General features: G+C 40.7%; 1 protein-coding gene across 1 annotated transcript in view; it reads right to left on the minus strand.

Annotated features, from left to right (window-relative positions):
• Window positions 1-16306, minus strand: part of svep1 (sushi, von Willebrand factor type A, EGF and pentraxin domain containing 1) — a 99700-nt gene that overhangs the window by 55912 nt on the left and 27482 nt on the right. The window contains exons 2-3 of the mRNA XM_062445111.1: window positions 15891-16146; window positions 14458-14634 (exon numbers count right to left, since the gene is read on the minus strand). Coding sequence (XP_062301095.1) covers window positions 14458-14634; window positions 15891-16146 — 433 coding nt within the window. The remainder of the gene's footprint in view (window positions 1-14457; window positions 14635-15890; window positions 16147-16306) is intronic.

The following is a 16306-nucleotide window of genomic DNA, read 5'->3' on the forward strand; positions in this document are numbered from 1 at the left end:
GATTCCCAAGGACAGGGAGACTGTCCTGCTCGCTTATTACAGAGTCCGGGAACACTGGGATTCAACGAGAGAGAGCGAGGAAAACCGCTAAACAACTGTACAAACACAGGTTGGTCCCCAGTCTGGTGAGCCTTGATTACAGATGTCAGTGTGCTGAGAACTGTTGTGATAAAAGGCCGCAGTATGTTCTCAGTACACTCGGGACGACGTAGCATAACAATCAGACCATGTTAACACCAACACTTGAGAAGAAAAAAAAAAGGTCTGTTTTCAATTGTCACCAAATTCCTCCATCTTTTCACTCTCGCTGACACGATTTGAAAGATGTGTTATCAGATGTGCTGATGTGTGTGCAAAGAAACGCCAAAACATTCAAACACGTGCTTATATACATACACACTAAAGCACCACACTTCCCACAGTAGCCTCAGATATGTTGTTGTGAATTCAGAGAATGTTTCTGCTCTTAAAACCCCCCCCCCCCCAGAGGTGAACATCTCATACAGTTGTACACGGAAATGTGCCAAATGTCGTCCATTCATGGACACAGACTCAGTATTTCTAGAAATGAAGACAATCTGGAGCAGGAGCTGACTGGCGGGTCACTGAATAAGAAAAATAAGCAAGAAAGACAGATGCTTCTCTTCCAAAAAACTGGCAGCTGCTGACTTCCTCCATCCTTAACCTTCGACCTTTGATGTAGCGTGTGTCCCTCTTCATAATCTCCTTAAAACTGGAGAGGTTTCAGTCAACAGCTCACACGCACTGACATACATACTAACACTCACTTGCAAAGCAGGGAGATGAGAAGGTGAAAGGAAGTAGGAGGGAGCTTAAAGAGCCATGAAGAGGGTCAGTGAAAAATTCCAGAGAAGGATGAGGGTCACAGAAAGGGACAAACATGTTGGATTTGAAGAAGGGCAAAGGCCTCGAAAAGGACGCTGGAGACGACCATTTAAGATGCTAAATGAGAAATTCATTCCACCTTAAATTCCCGTGGGCACATTATTTTTAGTTTAAATTATGCGTGAGACACGACTGGAAGCATAAAGAAGTTAAAGTATTTGAAGAGCAAAAAGTCAAGTCAGAGAACAGAGTGTAACCCCGGTCAACTCTACAGTAGATGATGTTTGTGAAAAACAAGATAATAATTAAAAAGAAATAAAAAAACTTTGCCAGTAAAAGAAAAACACTTTGCCAAATCTTGGCTGAAGATTGAGCAATAATGGTTTATTATTGGTTTGTTTACGAATACTGTATTGTGTTGCACAAGTTGCTGGCACACAGTACCTGAAGAAGTTTCAGTGCACTGCTAGTAATATTCCTTTAATAAAGAGATGAATATTTGCTCCCACTGCTCACCAGTGCTGTCTTGTCTATTTAGTAGCAGTAAAAGCCACACTTACATAACAGTGTAAAGCAATACTTCAGAAGAAATTTCCATAAATCGTAAAGGAACTGTCCTGCAGTCTATTCATGATTTCATTACTGCATGGTTATGACTTGCTTTTTAGATTAGTGTGTCAATTAGTAGCAGAAGCAGTCTAGCAAACAGTGCATTTTCAATAAAACAAAATAATCATATAGTATCAACTATATCATAGTTCGACAAATATAAATAAAAACTGATCACAGTACTTTGTTGTTTTACTAAAAAGGAAGATTTTCACCATTTAGCTTGGTCATATTTTTTATAATCAATTAATGAATTTGTGAATTGACAAAAACAATTATGATATTTTACTTTTTTTGTCGTTTATTGAGCAAAAATACGAAACCTTCCTGATTTCAGTTTCTCAAAAAACATCAATTAGCAATCTGGAAAATTCTGATAGTCTGACATTTATGGACAAAACCATTAATTCATTACTTTAAAAAAAAGAAACGTTAATTGCAGCCTCAACTGACACAAACAGAGCTATGGTACACCAGGAGTAGATGACGTTTGTAGTGTATATTTGTGTTGAAAGTGTGCGTTTCTTCGCGGTACCTCTGGTCAGTCCTCAGGCAAGGAATCAGATCAGAACAGATTTAACAAGGGGTGTTTCTGGTCTGCTGAATACCTCTCTGTAAATGACTAATTTAGGTCTGGTGCACCTGGTGACACGGTCGAGTAGCTGGAGAGCAGCTCGGAAAGGCGGCGAGAAGAGAGGGAGGCAGTTAAGGAGGCGAGGAGGTAGGAGACCTCGGAGGAGGAGGGAAATGAAAGAGGAAATTGATGGAGCGACGGAAAGAAAATTGAAGGGATGGATGGACAGAGGAAGGGTGTTAATGACACAGTGAGGTTCTGCTTCGCACCACTGGCTCTTTCACGGCTCCTTGTTTTTCATGCTCTCCTGCAGAGGAGGGTCCTATTAGGCTGTTTATAGCTTTCCTCCCTTTTCGCTCCTTCATCTCTCTTTTACACACACACACACACGCATAAAGTGGCCTCAGTGTATAACACAAGTCATGTCTGCTTTACAGCATCTCTGACCTACAAACACAGCAGCAGTAGTCATCAATTAAGGCTTTTTACAGACCTGTATGTGTTGTTTAATGAGGGGAGAGAGGACGGAAAAGGGGCAGAAACATGTGGCGTTGAAGGAGGGGCTAAAACGGATCTCAACACTGCACGGTACTGTAAGACTGATGTATACAATCTACAGTAAAAGCAAAAACATCAAACACCAAATGACATGAAAGACTGTCCGAAACACCTGAGGGCAGCTCCAACACTTGGCCTTTTAGCAGAAAAACTATTTTCTAGTATATTTTTGGTGAACTGCCTAGTTTTCTTTTAATTGATGTCCCTCCTGTTGCTTTATTTTCCCTCCTTTTTCATCTTGTATTTCACTTGTTAAAGGATTATCCCAGTTTATTACAGTGTGGGTTTTGGTCCATCATTTTTTATCAGTCTGGATAACACTGCGCCCACCAAAGTAATTGCTGAGGTTTGGGAATGCGGAGACATCGCTACATGAAACCCGACAGGACAAGAAAACAAGAGCAGGCAGAAGATCAGACAGGACTGTAAACAAGCCAACAGCTGAGTGAGATTATCTACTGTTTTATTTGGAAGTAAAACACAAAGCGAAGCAAGTGAGCCCAAAATGTAAAATAAAAGCTCAAATATCCAGCTAATATTGTAGGTCAAAGTTGAACCTAGGAGTAGGTCAGTTAACTATGGATGGATGTTAAGAATTTACATTTTGGGTAATAAATGTACGCTGTGCTTTCTCTTCTGAGCTAATTTGTAGGGCTTGTTTAAAACCTGTATGATTGTTTACCTAATTATTATTTAAACATAATTATCCGTGAATACCTAAAATCTTCATATGATGTGACACTTTCTGATCCAACATCAGATTTACTGTTGTTGTGAATAGAGAGTGTTTCACTTTCACTGGCAGATTTACACAGGATACAAAGTATACTTCATAAACAACTTGAACTAATGCATTGTGTCATCGTATTTTTTTAAGGTTCGGGCAGATTTTTTGCTGTATTTTTTTGCATGACTGGGCCTTTATACAGGTTCATAGCAGATTATCATAGTGCAGGAGTAGATCATTTACATGTTTAAAAAAAAATCTGAATTAAAGTAAATACAGGAATTAGCCACCTGTAGCCCAAGTCTACGGACTCACAGTATCTACATGACTATCCCACTAGATTGGTTGAGGCATGAGCAGTGAGATGGTTAGGCTAAGCGGTAAAAGGGGGGTGTTGTGTACCTTGCCATTACATGTATAGTAAACTGGGCATGTCATTTAGGTCTGCAAGACTTCAGATAGACCCTTCTCCCTGTAGCAGCATTATGGCTTTCGGGACAGTTTGTTGCCTAACCGAACCACCGCGGTTAGATTGTAAGGAAATATAAGCGCAATGATAGATTATTATATGAACTATTATGAGGATGATTGTGAGTCATTTCACTGTGAATGGCCAACCATTTTTATTTCAGAGGAGATAAAACAATTGAAAGAGGAGACACAAGGAATGGAGGAAAAAAGACCATCAGGAAAGTCAATGTACAGTAACCTCTGAGAAACTGGTGCTGTCCCAGCAATCACTGCTCTCCTGAAGAATGAAGAGGAAAACTTGTGCTGCACAGTCGGACCTGTTGCTGCCAGAAAATCTATGAGTGTCCACAGATGAGAGTAATCCCAGCTGTGTAACCACTCCACATGGATTTACAGAATTTATCAACATTTTTGTCCTGGAGTTTTATCTCCACAAAATCAACTGGAAGAAAGAGCGAAGCCGACCGGGCCGGCTCTACATGGTGAGAAAAATGTGATTACAACACATAGCTGAGTGAGGAATTACAGTGTGGAACTGTTTAGTGTGGATCTTGTCATTTTATCGCTGCAATTTGTAAACTATAAACCATTTTATTTAATCTACTAAATGACTACTTCTCTGGCATGAACAGACGCTGAGCTGTCCACAGCCTCAGACACAAACAAACCAACGTGCAAACTGCCCTGGACGTAGTTCCCCATGCAGTTAGCTGTAATGCTAACATGCGGCTAGTTCCTGTGTTTACTTTTGTTCAGACTCACACACTTTTTAAAGCGTAAAAATCATGTAAAAATCACGTTTATTTCTAAAGACAATAAGCATTTTTGCACGTGAGGCTTCGTTCCTCTCAGTATCTCAATCTAAATATCTGGAATCTTAATAACGGAGCTACCTGGTTAGTTAGCCAGCTGTACCCTGCATGCGGTTAAGTGGTATAATTTTGTAAATGTATAATAATTAGTGTTACAAAATTGGTGGTGCTATGGTGTTTTGCCAAGTTAAAGAGAGTTAATTGTAGGTTATTAATTGTTGTGTGAAAATGTTATTACCACAAGAAGGTTATACAGTTAATAAGAATCTATTCTCAATGTACTCAAAACTGTTCACGGCAAGTATATATTTTGTTGCCTATTGAAGAGTTACAGTAATTATTTCACCTATACGTCAGTATGGCGGTATATGAAAAATTCATGTCGTAAGGGAAATTAAAAACGGTTTACCAGATGAATTGGTAAACCGCCAAGCATTAGTTTGAACTCATTTTATTTGCCTGTTTTATTCCTCTGTAATCAAATTTTCAAATGTTTTATTTGTCTGGCTTTCATTAATATAACATCAAATCAGAATATCACAAACTATCTTATGGGCTGTAAATCACTTAGCAGCAATGTTCCATATAAATAATCTTTATTATAGAGCTTGTTAGTGGTAGCATTCCCCCCTCCCCTCTCTGTCTGGCACAGGGCCAGTCTGATCTTTGCCCAGTCACTGAAAGCTCTCCATCCATCCACCACAAAAGACGCATGGCTCCGGGGGGAAGGAATCACCCTCCCTCTCTCTCTTTCCACTCTCTGCGCACCATAGAAAAACACAAACCTAAACTTCCATCCAATAAGTTAAGCAATAAGTGGGAGATGGGGGGTGAACTTGACCCCCACCAACCCTCCTCTGTTTGTCCTCAGGGTATCCTAGGCAGTTTGCCCCCTGCTCATAACTATACCAGAACTGGACCACAATTCATGTTGAGCAACTGAGGATTTTATTTTTGCCACAAAACATTGAGAAACAAGAAATTGGAGAGACGCAGACATACTGTACAGAAGCAGCCAGTCTGCTGTGGTTATTGATGCTGTGGGGATTCGGATTTGCACAGTTAGAGGAAACAGAGAGTCTTCATAAGAATGTTTATGTAACACGATGGAGGAGCTGGCCAAATTCACTCCTTTGGTAGAAATACAGTATATTTACTCTAGAAAACATTTAAGTGCAAATTACGACGGCTGAGCAAATAGAGGGCCAGTGTCAAGTATTAAGCCACTTTTATCCATGTGCTGGAAGTGGAGCTAACGGATGTCAGTTGGAAAGTCAGTCAGCCCATCCATCCAACATGTTGGTCCAAAACAAGCCCTGATTTAGGTAACTCTCTGACCTGTCGTCAGGCGCTACTGTGAGGTAAAAGTTTCCCCTTTTGGTCCATGACAAGATATCTTATAAACCTCTGGCTGATTTTATGTTTTCAATCCCCTGACTCTCATCTAGAGCCTTCAACAAGATATTTTTTCCACAAAATATTAAACTCAATGGAAATGAAATTTGCTGAGTATGTTCATGTTTCTTGGCGACCCTTTTTTGATTTTAGTGACACCCCCCCCCCTGACCTTTCCTCTGGCAGCACAGTCATGAAAAACTTTACCTTTTGAGAATCAGTACTGGTAAGAACAGAAGAACCATTATTATGTTGTTTATATTGGGTGTGAAATGAAAATTATAATCTGTAGGGTTTTAGTTATTAAATTTGTATTATGTAATTGTATTAATTTGGCTTTTTTAACTGACTGCTCCCTTGTTATTATGACATACCTGACTGAAGGTGAGTTGTATAACATTGCTCAACAACCACCAAAATCCTATGAGAACATGAATCCTGTGTGGTTCTGTACCAAAACAAAAAACAGCATCTATTAAAAAGTGTGTGCTAATTTATAATGTGCTATTAAAAAAATAATCTTAATTTGAAAGGTTTATAATTGGATTGAAAGACACATTGCACACTGTATAACTATCAAAATCAACAGATTAGGCTCAACATCATGGCAGCTCCTCACAAGTGAAGCCCAAATATCTCAATCGCCCCCTGGTGGCTGGCTGCAGTACAGATCATAAGTCCTGCCCCCTCAATGTCAGCGGATAGGACATGAGCCAAACTGAAAAAATAAGTACACGTCAAATAAACTTTTCCCAAAGCTGTCATTTTATGTAATTTTTAGTACAAGTGCTCGTTGTTCTGAGAAGTTTGTTTTTGATTAGTTATTTGCGATGTGATTTGAATGTGATGTCACAATTGACACATGTGACAGCAGATCTCAAACCTACAACAGATGGCCGGACGACTGACGGGGCGTTTCTCGCTGTCTGACTGTACTGCGCAGACTTTGGCTACAAATAATGTCACAAAAGCAAAACAGAGATATTTTGGCTTCACTCATGCATAGCATTATCACGTGGAGACAAGTAGTCAATGTTTATATACAGTCAATGGTCACACCCCAAAATCAGCTAAACCATAATTTGGGTGCCTGCCTTTACTCTGTATATCCAAAAACGAGAAACAAATCAACAAAGAGAGAAATATAGTAACAAAATTAGATACAGTGGTAGAGAAGACTATTTTCATTGTGCTGTCAATCGACTACAATGTGTTTAAAGGGTTTTCTTAAAGAGAAGTTTTAGTATAAAAGCTGTTGGATTCTTGACTTCTTTGTAAAAGTTTCTAAACACAGATCTAAATCAAGTGTGCAGCAAAAACTGTGTTAAGTTAGAACTCACTGTTGTAATGTTTCTATGACTATGTGGCGTTTGTGCTGTCTCAGGTGATATAAACAGGCTCTACCCTACTGCCTCCTTAAGACAGGGATCTGGTATGTGTCATATCCTTGAATGTGGTGCATTTCATTTTAATGAGTCAGAGGTGTCTGCATGCAAAGTTTGCCAGAAAAACGTAAGTGTTGAGCCCTGCATAGTATATACTAGTGTGTAAACGGCGCAAAGCGAGACGAGCTGCAGGGCGTCAAAAGCTGATACAGCGATAACCAATATGGTGTCAGGTTCAGCCGTTCCTCTGAGTTCACAAAAACATTTGTCCTTTGTAGCTTATTTTTATTATGACTATTCTTTGTTAACAGGGAGACCTCTGTGATGCGGGTCAGGCCAGACAGTGAAAGGAGAGAGGGAAAGAAATAATCATTGCAACATTCCTCCCATTTCAACACTTTTCAGCTTTTTCATCAACCTCTTTAACATTTAAGCAACCGCTCTTGTTGTCATTTTAATTCCTCACTTTAATTTATATCCACCTCCTGGCCTCCCCACCCCCACAATCTCTCGGTTGTTCACATTAAGACCACAAATATTTACTGTGCAGAAGCAGTGAATACCTCTTGTCTCCTTGCAACAGACACGTGGACACAGACGGTCCAGTCCATCCGTCGAGAGATGGATGTGTTCGGGGGTTGTGTCGAAGCTCACTGCCGCCACGTGTCACCTCTTGGGATCAAGAAGCTTTTTACTAAATATTGCAAACATTGAGCAACTCTTCCAGTATCAGCTCTAAAGGGATGTTTTGTTACACTCACAGCATTCCAGTTGACAGTTCATATCCTGATAGCTCATAAAGGGGCCATGTAAATGAATTTCCTCGATTCCTAGTCACAGACATATCATAAACAAAATATCTTGAGTACTACTCTTTACTTGCAGTGATGAGCGAAATAATGAGCGTGAAAGTTGATTATTGACTTTGGAAATACAGCCGTACTTACTTAATCTGCTTTTTCCACAACTATCAACCACATCTCGCAATCTTTATCTGGGGGGTTTTTATGCTAAGTTGTCATGGAGATAGCTCAGTCGACAAGCCAGCAAACATCTGCTGAGGAAGACCGTGAAGACGCTGAATTCTTGAGAAAAAGCTAGAAAAATTAACTTTGAGTTTATTTGTGTCAGACAAAATATTTCTTAGTGTCCTGACATTTACTGAGAAGCCACAGTATGATTCAGAGGCAAAATGTGCAACTGTTAGTCCAACTAAAAAGCACTTCTGCTGCACTCCAATCATTTCCTCTTAACTTTCTTAGGGAATGATTTGACTTTTTTTTTAAACCCTTCATGTTTTTCATTCCGTAGTCACTATGTCCACTAACAGCAGGAGATGTGAGTATAACCAGGCTTTTGTGAATCCAACATAAGAGTATCACAACTTGTAAAAACATTTAAGTAGATATCCTTGCTTAAAACCACATAGTATATTGCATGAAATAAACTGTAACATAATTTGGCATTGAAGGACAGGTCCAATTAATAAGAAGAAATGCAAATCATTACAATTAAATGGTCATTATCATCCATCTACCAGTCAAATCAAGCTGTGACAGACAGCATGGAAGGAGCAGACTTTATAATCATCACATTCATGGACATCTGAGGTAATTCTTCCAGCAAAACAATAACCATATGAGAGAGACAGAAAAGTATGTATGTACCCACACACACACACACACACACACACACACACACACACACAAGTCCAGTCATGTATGATTTAGACATCAGAGAGAGATATGTATATTCAGTAACCAAAACGCAATACTATATACTTCTAAATCAGGCTGCAACATTTTTCCAAATATTTTTTCTTGTCTTCTCATCTGCCTTGGTCCATCTGTCTTCCTTTTCTTTTCCTCTCTTTTCTTTCGTGCTGTCTTCTGGACCTCTCACTCTCTTTCTCAATCTCTCTCTCTAGCTTCCTCTCTCTCTCTCTCTCTCTCCCATTCATCCCACGCAGAGCCATCCTGAGCAGAAACAAAGCCTGTGCTGACAACACATTAACACAGTCCAGAGCTCCTGTCATTCTCGCGCTACAGGAGAGGCTGATAAGACACAATGTGTGACAGGAGACAAACATGTAACCCCCCCCCCCCCCCCCCCCCCCCCCACACACACACACACACACACACACACAAACACTTCTCTTGGCCTCGGCCTCTCGCTCCCATTTATCCGCTCCCCCATTCCTCTGGCGATCCTTCCTGATACAGATATTGCAAGCTTGGGATTGGTATTTGAAGACGGACAACGAACGTCCTGTTTGGTCTGTCCGAGTAAAACCAAACTGCACACGAACAGGTTTCATCATCCACCTCTATCTGCTGGGATTCCAGTCGTGTTTTGTGGAAGAGGCTGTTTCACTTGGCTGTCGACAGATTCATAAACAACACTGCTGTGCACTGTGGGGATTTGGGTAGTGTTTCCAGCCGAGCCATTTAGCCAACCATAATAATAATCCACTGACAGGGCTGAGGTTTGCTCATATTATTTTCAGATGTGTCAAAGATGTTAAATGTGAGAAAACAAAGTCCAAAAAGCATAAAACTTCTCCAAACTCTCCGTCTAGACAACGAGCCCACCTGAAGCCGCACACCGACCGTCACATAAACCAGAGTGGCTCTAACTCTGGCGGTGGTGTTGCAGTTGTATAGCAGCATTTGTGTGCCACTCAAGAGCCCTGGCATCAATGAAGCACACGGCGTACCCATAATTTACACAACACCTACGGTTCAGCCAAGCCCACTGAGGTTACAGCAACAAAATATTAAAGAGAGAAGCTGGATTTTTCTTAAAACAGCAGGCTCTTGTCAAGTTTACTTGTATGTTTCTTGGTTACGTACTGCTCTCACCACAAATCTAATTGGTTTTGGAGCCACTGCTACTTCAAAACAGCCTCATAAGTTATTAGAGAATAAAACCTTCAATAAATGTAGAGTTCAAAAACATATATGAGGGTATTTCGCACCACTTAACAAAACCAAAACTGAGATGAACAGGGGTAATAGAGCCTCTGTTTGCCAACTTATCCACAACTGTAGTGACAAATATTCCAGCCTGGCGCTCTGTGAAAACATATCCACGCTTTGGCGTGAGAATGACGACACAAACACAATCAAGTGTCCGCAGCAAAACAGCAAACCCTTCTCCCATGAGACCTGGTTATATGAGAGTTAGAGACAGACAGAGGAAGCGCTCCTCAGTTGCGGTTGCAGCTCCTCGCTGTGTCCTTCCTTCTTCGAGCCGGCTGAGCCAACTCTGCAGTCTGCTCTCTGCCATTAATTAAACCATTAAAACAGATTAATAAGCAGAATGGGGCTCCAGTCTCGACAACATCTGATGAGAATTAGGGAGGCGTCCTTTTTGGCACGATGACCCCAATGCCCTTTCCTTTGGCTCTTTATATGCAAATCCTCCTCCTTCTTCTGTTTCCTTCCCTGAATTTAAAACGCTGATCTGAATAATTTAATCTTATCTGCTGCTCAAATGTCTTTTTCCTCCTTGACTTGCTATTATCTGATTATAGATCAAAAACATGTGGGTACAGAGAGGAAGACCCAGAGGGCAAATACAAGCAGGATTATGCTTGTATTCCCATTATTGAGAGTAGATTGTTATCGGGATTTCTAATGTGATTGTTTCGTCTAGCAACGCACTCGGGGTGGATTTTTCTTAGACCTTCGTTCCCTCCGACCTGCTTCCACTGCATCAAGAGTAAGCTGTCTAAATGACTGAGGTTTCACATAGCAGTTACTTAAACACACACACACACACACACACACACAAACCAGCCAGTGCATCTGTTAGCTGTTCTGCTCTCCAACAATCACACAGACTGCTATGTTCCACTGTGAGTTTGGTGATTACATATTCAGTGAAAATAATGTATCAACCCTTAACCTTACACTTAAATGACCGAGACCACCTGCATCAAATTGCAACGTTACGCTGTGTAACTTGGAGGCCTAACAGACCATAGAAGGGATATTTAGGAGACAAATGGATCTATCACGTATACGGTTACTGCTGGCAACTGTAATAACGTGATTGCCCTGCTGTGTTGGATTGATTATAAGCAACACGCTCAAGCAAAACTAATTCATGCATTGCCGCAGCGTTCATATATCAATTCTGTGGCCGGACATTTCAAAAGAATTAAAGGGTTGAATTTGAGGCTTTCCACACATACGGCGTAGAGAAGCCACCGCCGTTCCACTTATGGTTAGGAGAGACAAACACAACATTTTGGGGATCGTTTAAGATTCTTCTCATCTCAATAGCTCATTTACAGAGATTACTTACTTTTATTTCTGATGATAGGAGTCATCCCACTAAGTGATGGGTTTGAAACCCAGAAAACCATATTGTTTGACCTGAGTTTTGTTTTAAACTGCCAGGCTTTACTGTATTCTCATCAGTTTATCAGAGGTTTAAAACATCATGCAGTTTCTTAAATTGTATAAACATAAAAACTTTGAACAAAAAGGAGAAGATTAGAGGAAAGAGGACAGGGAAGCTAATTGTAGGTGTTTAAGAGAAAGAAAAAGACAAACAAGCTCTTTAGGCTGTTTATGGTGGATCATTTAAACTTACACTGAAATCTTTCAGCTCACCATAGTATGATTTTAGCTCTATCTTACATCTTACAGATCTGTATTTATGAGTGTCACGTATATGATGCTAGGAGGTGAATGCCCTCAGTTAGCACACTAAAAGTAAATCTATTAATTTATCCAAAAACTTGCAACCAAGAAATAATGTGTCTGCTTTATCAAACATCTTTTCCATCATCAGAGTGCTGACTGGACAACTAACAATCAAAAATAGACTCTGAAACTTCCATTTGTCAAGCACTGCTGTCTTCATACATAAATGAAATAATATATATGAAGTAAACAATGAGAAATTGACAAAATGACAAGATACAATATAATACATTTGAACGGTATTTTTATATACATATCAACAGATCATATTTTATATACATATCAACATATCATATTTTTTGCTGAAGGTGTTTGACCCCGATGGACACTCCTGTGATGCTCTTCCTCCAGCTGCAACTGCAGCTCTGCAGTGCTGCTTTAGGGGATGAGTATCATTAAAACGATGGCACCCAGTACACCAACAGTGGAGGCCATGACCTGGAGCACGTCTTGCCACAAGGTACTCTGGGAAGTTGCTTTCTTCGCGAGCCTCGCTAAGAATTTTCTTATGTGGGTCTGCAGTGTCTGGACAATTGCTGAATCCACAACTGGATCCTGGAGTAACATTAGAAACTCAAGCACGTGCCTCCCACCAAACATCTTGGTCAGGTCTCTCATTACGGCCTTGCACACTTTCTTGGTGCTTTTCGTATGTGAGAAGAAGCCATTCAGTTCAGTTTCGGTCAGCCCATCCAAAGTCTGGTTGATCAGTCTTTGGGTATGGGCGATCCATTCCTCCGGTCTCAGGTGTTGAACAGCGTGACATTTGGTCAGCAGCCTCACCGTGAGCAGTGTGGTGAACAACCTCAGCTGGTGCTCGCTCTGTGCCTCGCTTGTGGACTCACAATGTGAAGCAGCAGATGGATCACCAGGCTTTGGTGTCGTTTGTTCTTGGTCCACGGGGACTTCAGAGTTGTTTGTCTTCTCTTGGATTGTTTCTGTTGTATCTTCAGATACGGTTTTCGCTTGTTGGTCTTCCATTGTCAGGATGCTTACTTGTCTCTGGTTTTGTTTTTCAGATAATCTGTTGAAGCTGTTTAATCTGTACGAGCTGTCTCCGATGTCTGTCTCTGATCTGGGCAACTGTGCTACTAATAATGTGTTAGAAAGATTCTGGAATGTACAGATACATGGGTTCTGTAATGGAATGTGACATCACAGACATACAATGAACACTCGCGCGCTCACACACACACACACACACATTTTTTAACTGATACATATAAGTATAACCATAAAATAATAATTCCTACAGCCCCGACATTATAAATAACTACTAGTAAAGAACATAAGGGTAAAAGCCAGAGCACTCTGGCACCAGATAAAAAAGATTTTTCTCTTCCTCAAATGGATATGTATGAAACAGAAGTGGGAGGCAAAAAAACACATAAGAGCCACAGAAAAAGACACTTCATTTTAAAAAGACAGCAGCAATTTCAGTGCATGTGCATGAGAAACAATGCATAAGTGGATATATGAGATCATATGTGATATAAAAGGGGAGGATTTAAAAGTGGCAGGATGTGATATGTCCAATGAAAATGAGTCATGACAGAAAGAGAAAGTCGGAGGTGAGGAGGTCTTGAACACACACAAACACATCACTCATTCTTCCACCCCGGCACCACATTACTGGGTTTGTTGATAGTGATCTGTCCCGTGGACAGCTTACTCTGTGTTAAGTAGAAAGGTTGCTTATTTAGCTTTCACTTATAGTGAGCTAGGCAGCGACCTGACACCAAGTGGGCCTGATTCGAAAGAGACGCTGACAGGAAAAATTAGACAAAAACAAGAACAAGAACAAGGAACTTCCACTTTCTATATCTACAAATAAGCACAAACATGGTGTTTTAGTACAGCAAAGTTCTAGCAAAAACAATGTTGGTTAGTTTGTGGAAAGTGGTGAGAAACAGAAAAAACTGCTAAATTAAACATGCCACATATACAACTGTTTATTGGGTCTGTTGTCTGCTCCTTCAAGAGCTGTTGTAGCTTTTTATATGTTGTGAACTGCAGCTTCAGCTAGGAACTGTTTCAAGATACAAAAGTTGTGAATTGTAATTAAGTTTTAGGGAGATCATAAAACCTGTAAAACTAATTTACCTATATGTGTCCCTTAATGCACATACTGTACATACATTAACATCTGGCTGCTTTGGTGCTTTCTGATTTATCTCTGATTCATTACACATACATTTTCTAAGAGGGATCAGTTAGTATCAATGTTTGGCAAAGAATATAGAGTAATAAAAGGATAGGACTTCTCTTCTGAGATGGTGACTGCAAAAGGAAAAACGACACAGCTGAGATAGAGGTGAGGATGGGGAAATGTGGCGAGAACTTAGCATCCGACCGCTTCTCCTACCTGTGCACTCGTTTTGCAGTCCCTTTCCGTAGTATCCCTTCTCGCAGATGCAGTCGTACTGTCCGGTGTGTGTGCCACATTTACAGCTGGCCATCATGTCGCAGCAATCCCTGCCTGCTTCGCACAGGGAGGAGCAGAGCATCAGATCCTCCTGGATGTAGCTGCCTGTGGGGAGGTCTGAGGGTGGAGGACAAACACATAGGAGATAAGAACACACATTTGCAAAGACAGTATAAAACCTTTGATCAGACTGTGTATATTTGTGGACTATCACAGTATATTAGCAGGTCATTAAGACATGCTGCCTTAAACACTCTTTCCACTAAACATCTGACATTCTTTAGTCAAATGTTACACAAGATATCAGAGAATAAAGTGAACAAACACCTCAACCTCATCCCACACACACTTACAGTATACACAAGTATGGCCAACACATATACACAAATGCACACAGAAATGTCGAAATCAAAAACAGTGCAACAGTGCCCACAAGACACATAGTTAAAATCACATCTTTGGGAAAGAAAGACCCAACTCCTCTTTTCCCAAATGTACAAATTGCTCCTGAGTTGTTTCGTTTTACTTCATTTCCCTCTTGATTTTGACAGCAGAACAAGAAGTGGCACGGCTCTGGTGTAATTTCTGTGATTTGGTCCTCGGCCAGTTAAAGCAGCTCAACATGTGGCTCTATGTTTGAAAGCTAAGTGTATGTTTTGAGGCTGTTGTTGGCAGAGACGTTGGGCAGACTTCAGGACAAAGCGTGAGAGACGGAATCGAGGCTGAGCTGATAGTGCTGTGAACACTGGCTTTCATTCTCACGGCCTTAACCTTGTACTTACTCGCTGATCTCTATTGCTGCACCTTCTGTCTGGGATTTCAGATACTGTGTGTGCACATACGCAGTCTGCGTGATTTACAGCTCACTATACACTCAGCACTGTACTCAACTCTGATATTTTATGGGGATATTTTATGTTTTAAAGCCATGAACAAATCCCTCTTTTCACCAAATTGTGGGAATCATCCTCAAGTGTGGGAAAAAGGTCTTACTCTGTCCAATCTGTGTGGAAGTGAGGTTTAATGGCTGTTGGCACTACATAACAGAAGAGACCATGAGAAATTTGCGTTGTCAAAGTCCATTTAAAATATTATCTGTTGCTCTTTAAGTAAACATTGAACTTTCAACTTTTAACAACCTTCACTTAAGAAGTATTTCTGAAAGAGCAAAAGATGATGGGGGCGCTAAAGCTTCAAAGAGACAATAGAGTAGCCGTGGCAGCTTCAACATCAAATTGACAAAACACAGAGTTTGGAGATCTGATATGTGTTGAAGGCTGTGAAGTGGGCCTCCAATCACAGAATCAAACCCAGATTTGGTGTTTAAAAGATGTAAAAACCCCAAAAAAACACACTAAATACTGAGACTGTACCTTCGTGCAGTGCGTGGCGAGCCAGTGCCTCAAATTCAGCAAAGTTGTGCACCAGGTAGCAGTGTTGGTCCTTGGGTTGAGATGCCATGTCGTGGAGCTCCCTAATGTTACCCTGCCAGATACCCAAGGTGAAGATCTCAACGCCTCGTTCCCTCAAAACTGCCGCCACCGGTCGAGGGTCCCCACCGTTAGAGTAGCCGTCAGTGATCAGGAAAATGACCTTTGTGGCGTTGCCGCGGGAATGGCGCAGGATTTGCTGTTAGGAGAGAAAATAAAAACTCATTAAGTGATTAACACATTTTGGTTAACACATTCAGTGTTAGCAAGTACTGTGACTCCTGAGATTTGAAAATTACAGTAGGGTATACTGTGATTTTTATACAATTTTGATGAATTGTTCAGCCATAATTTTGGTT

The sequence above is a fragment of the Scomber scombrus genome, chromosome 23 (assembly GCF_963691925.1).
Source record: "Scomber scombrus chromosome 23, fScoSco1.1, whole genome shotgun sequence".
NCBI lineage: Eukaryota > Metazoa > Chordata > Actinopteri > Scombriformes > Scombridae > Scomber > Scomber scombrus.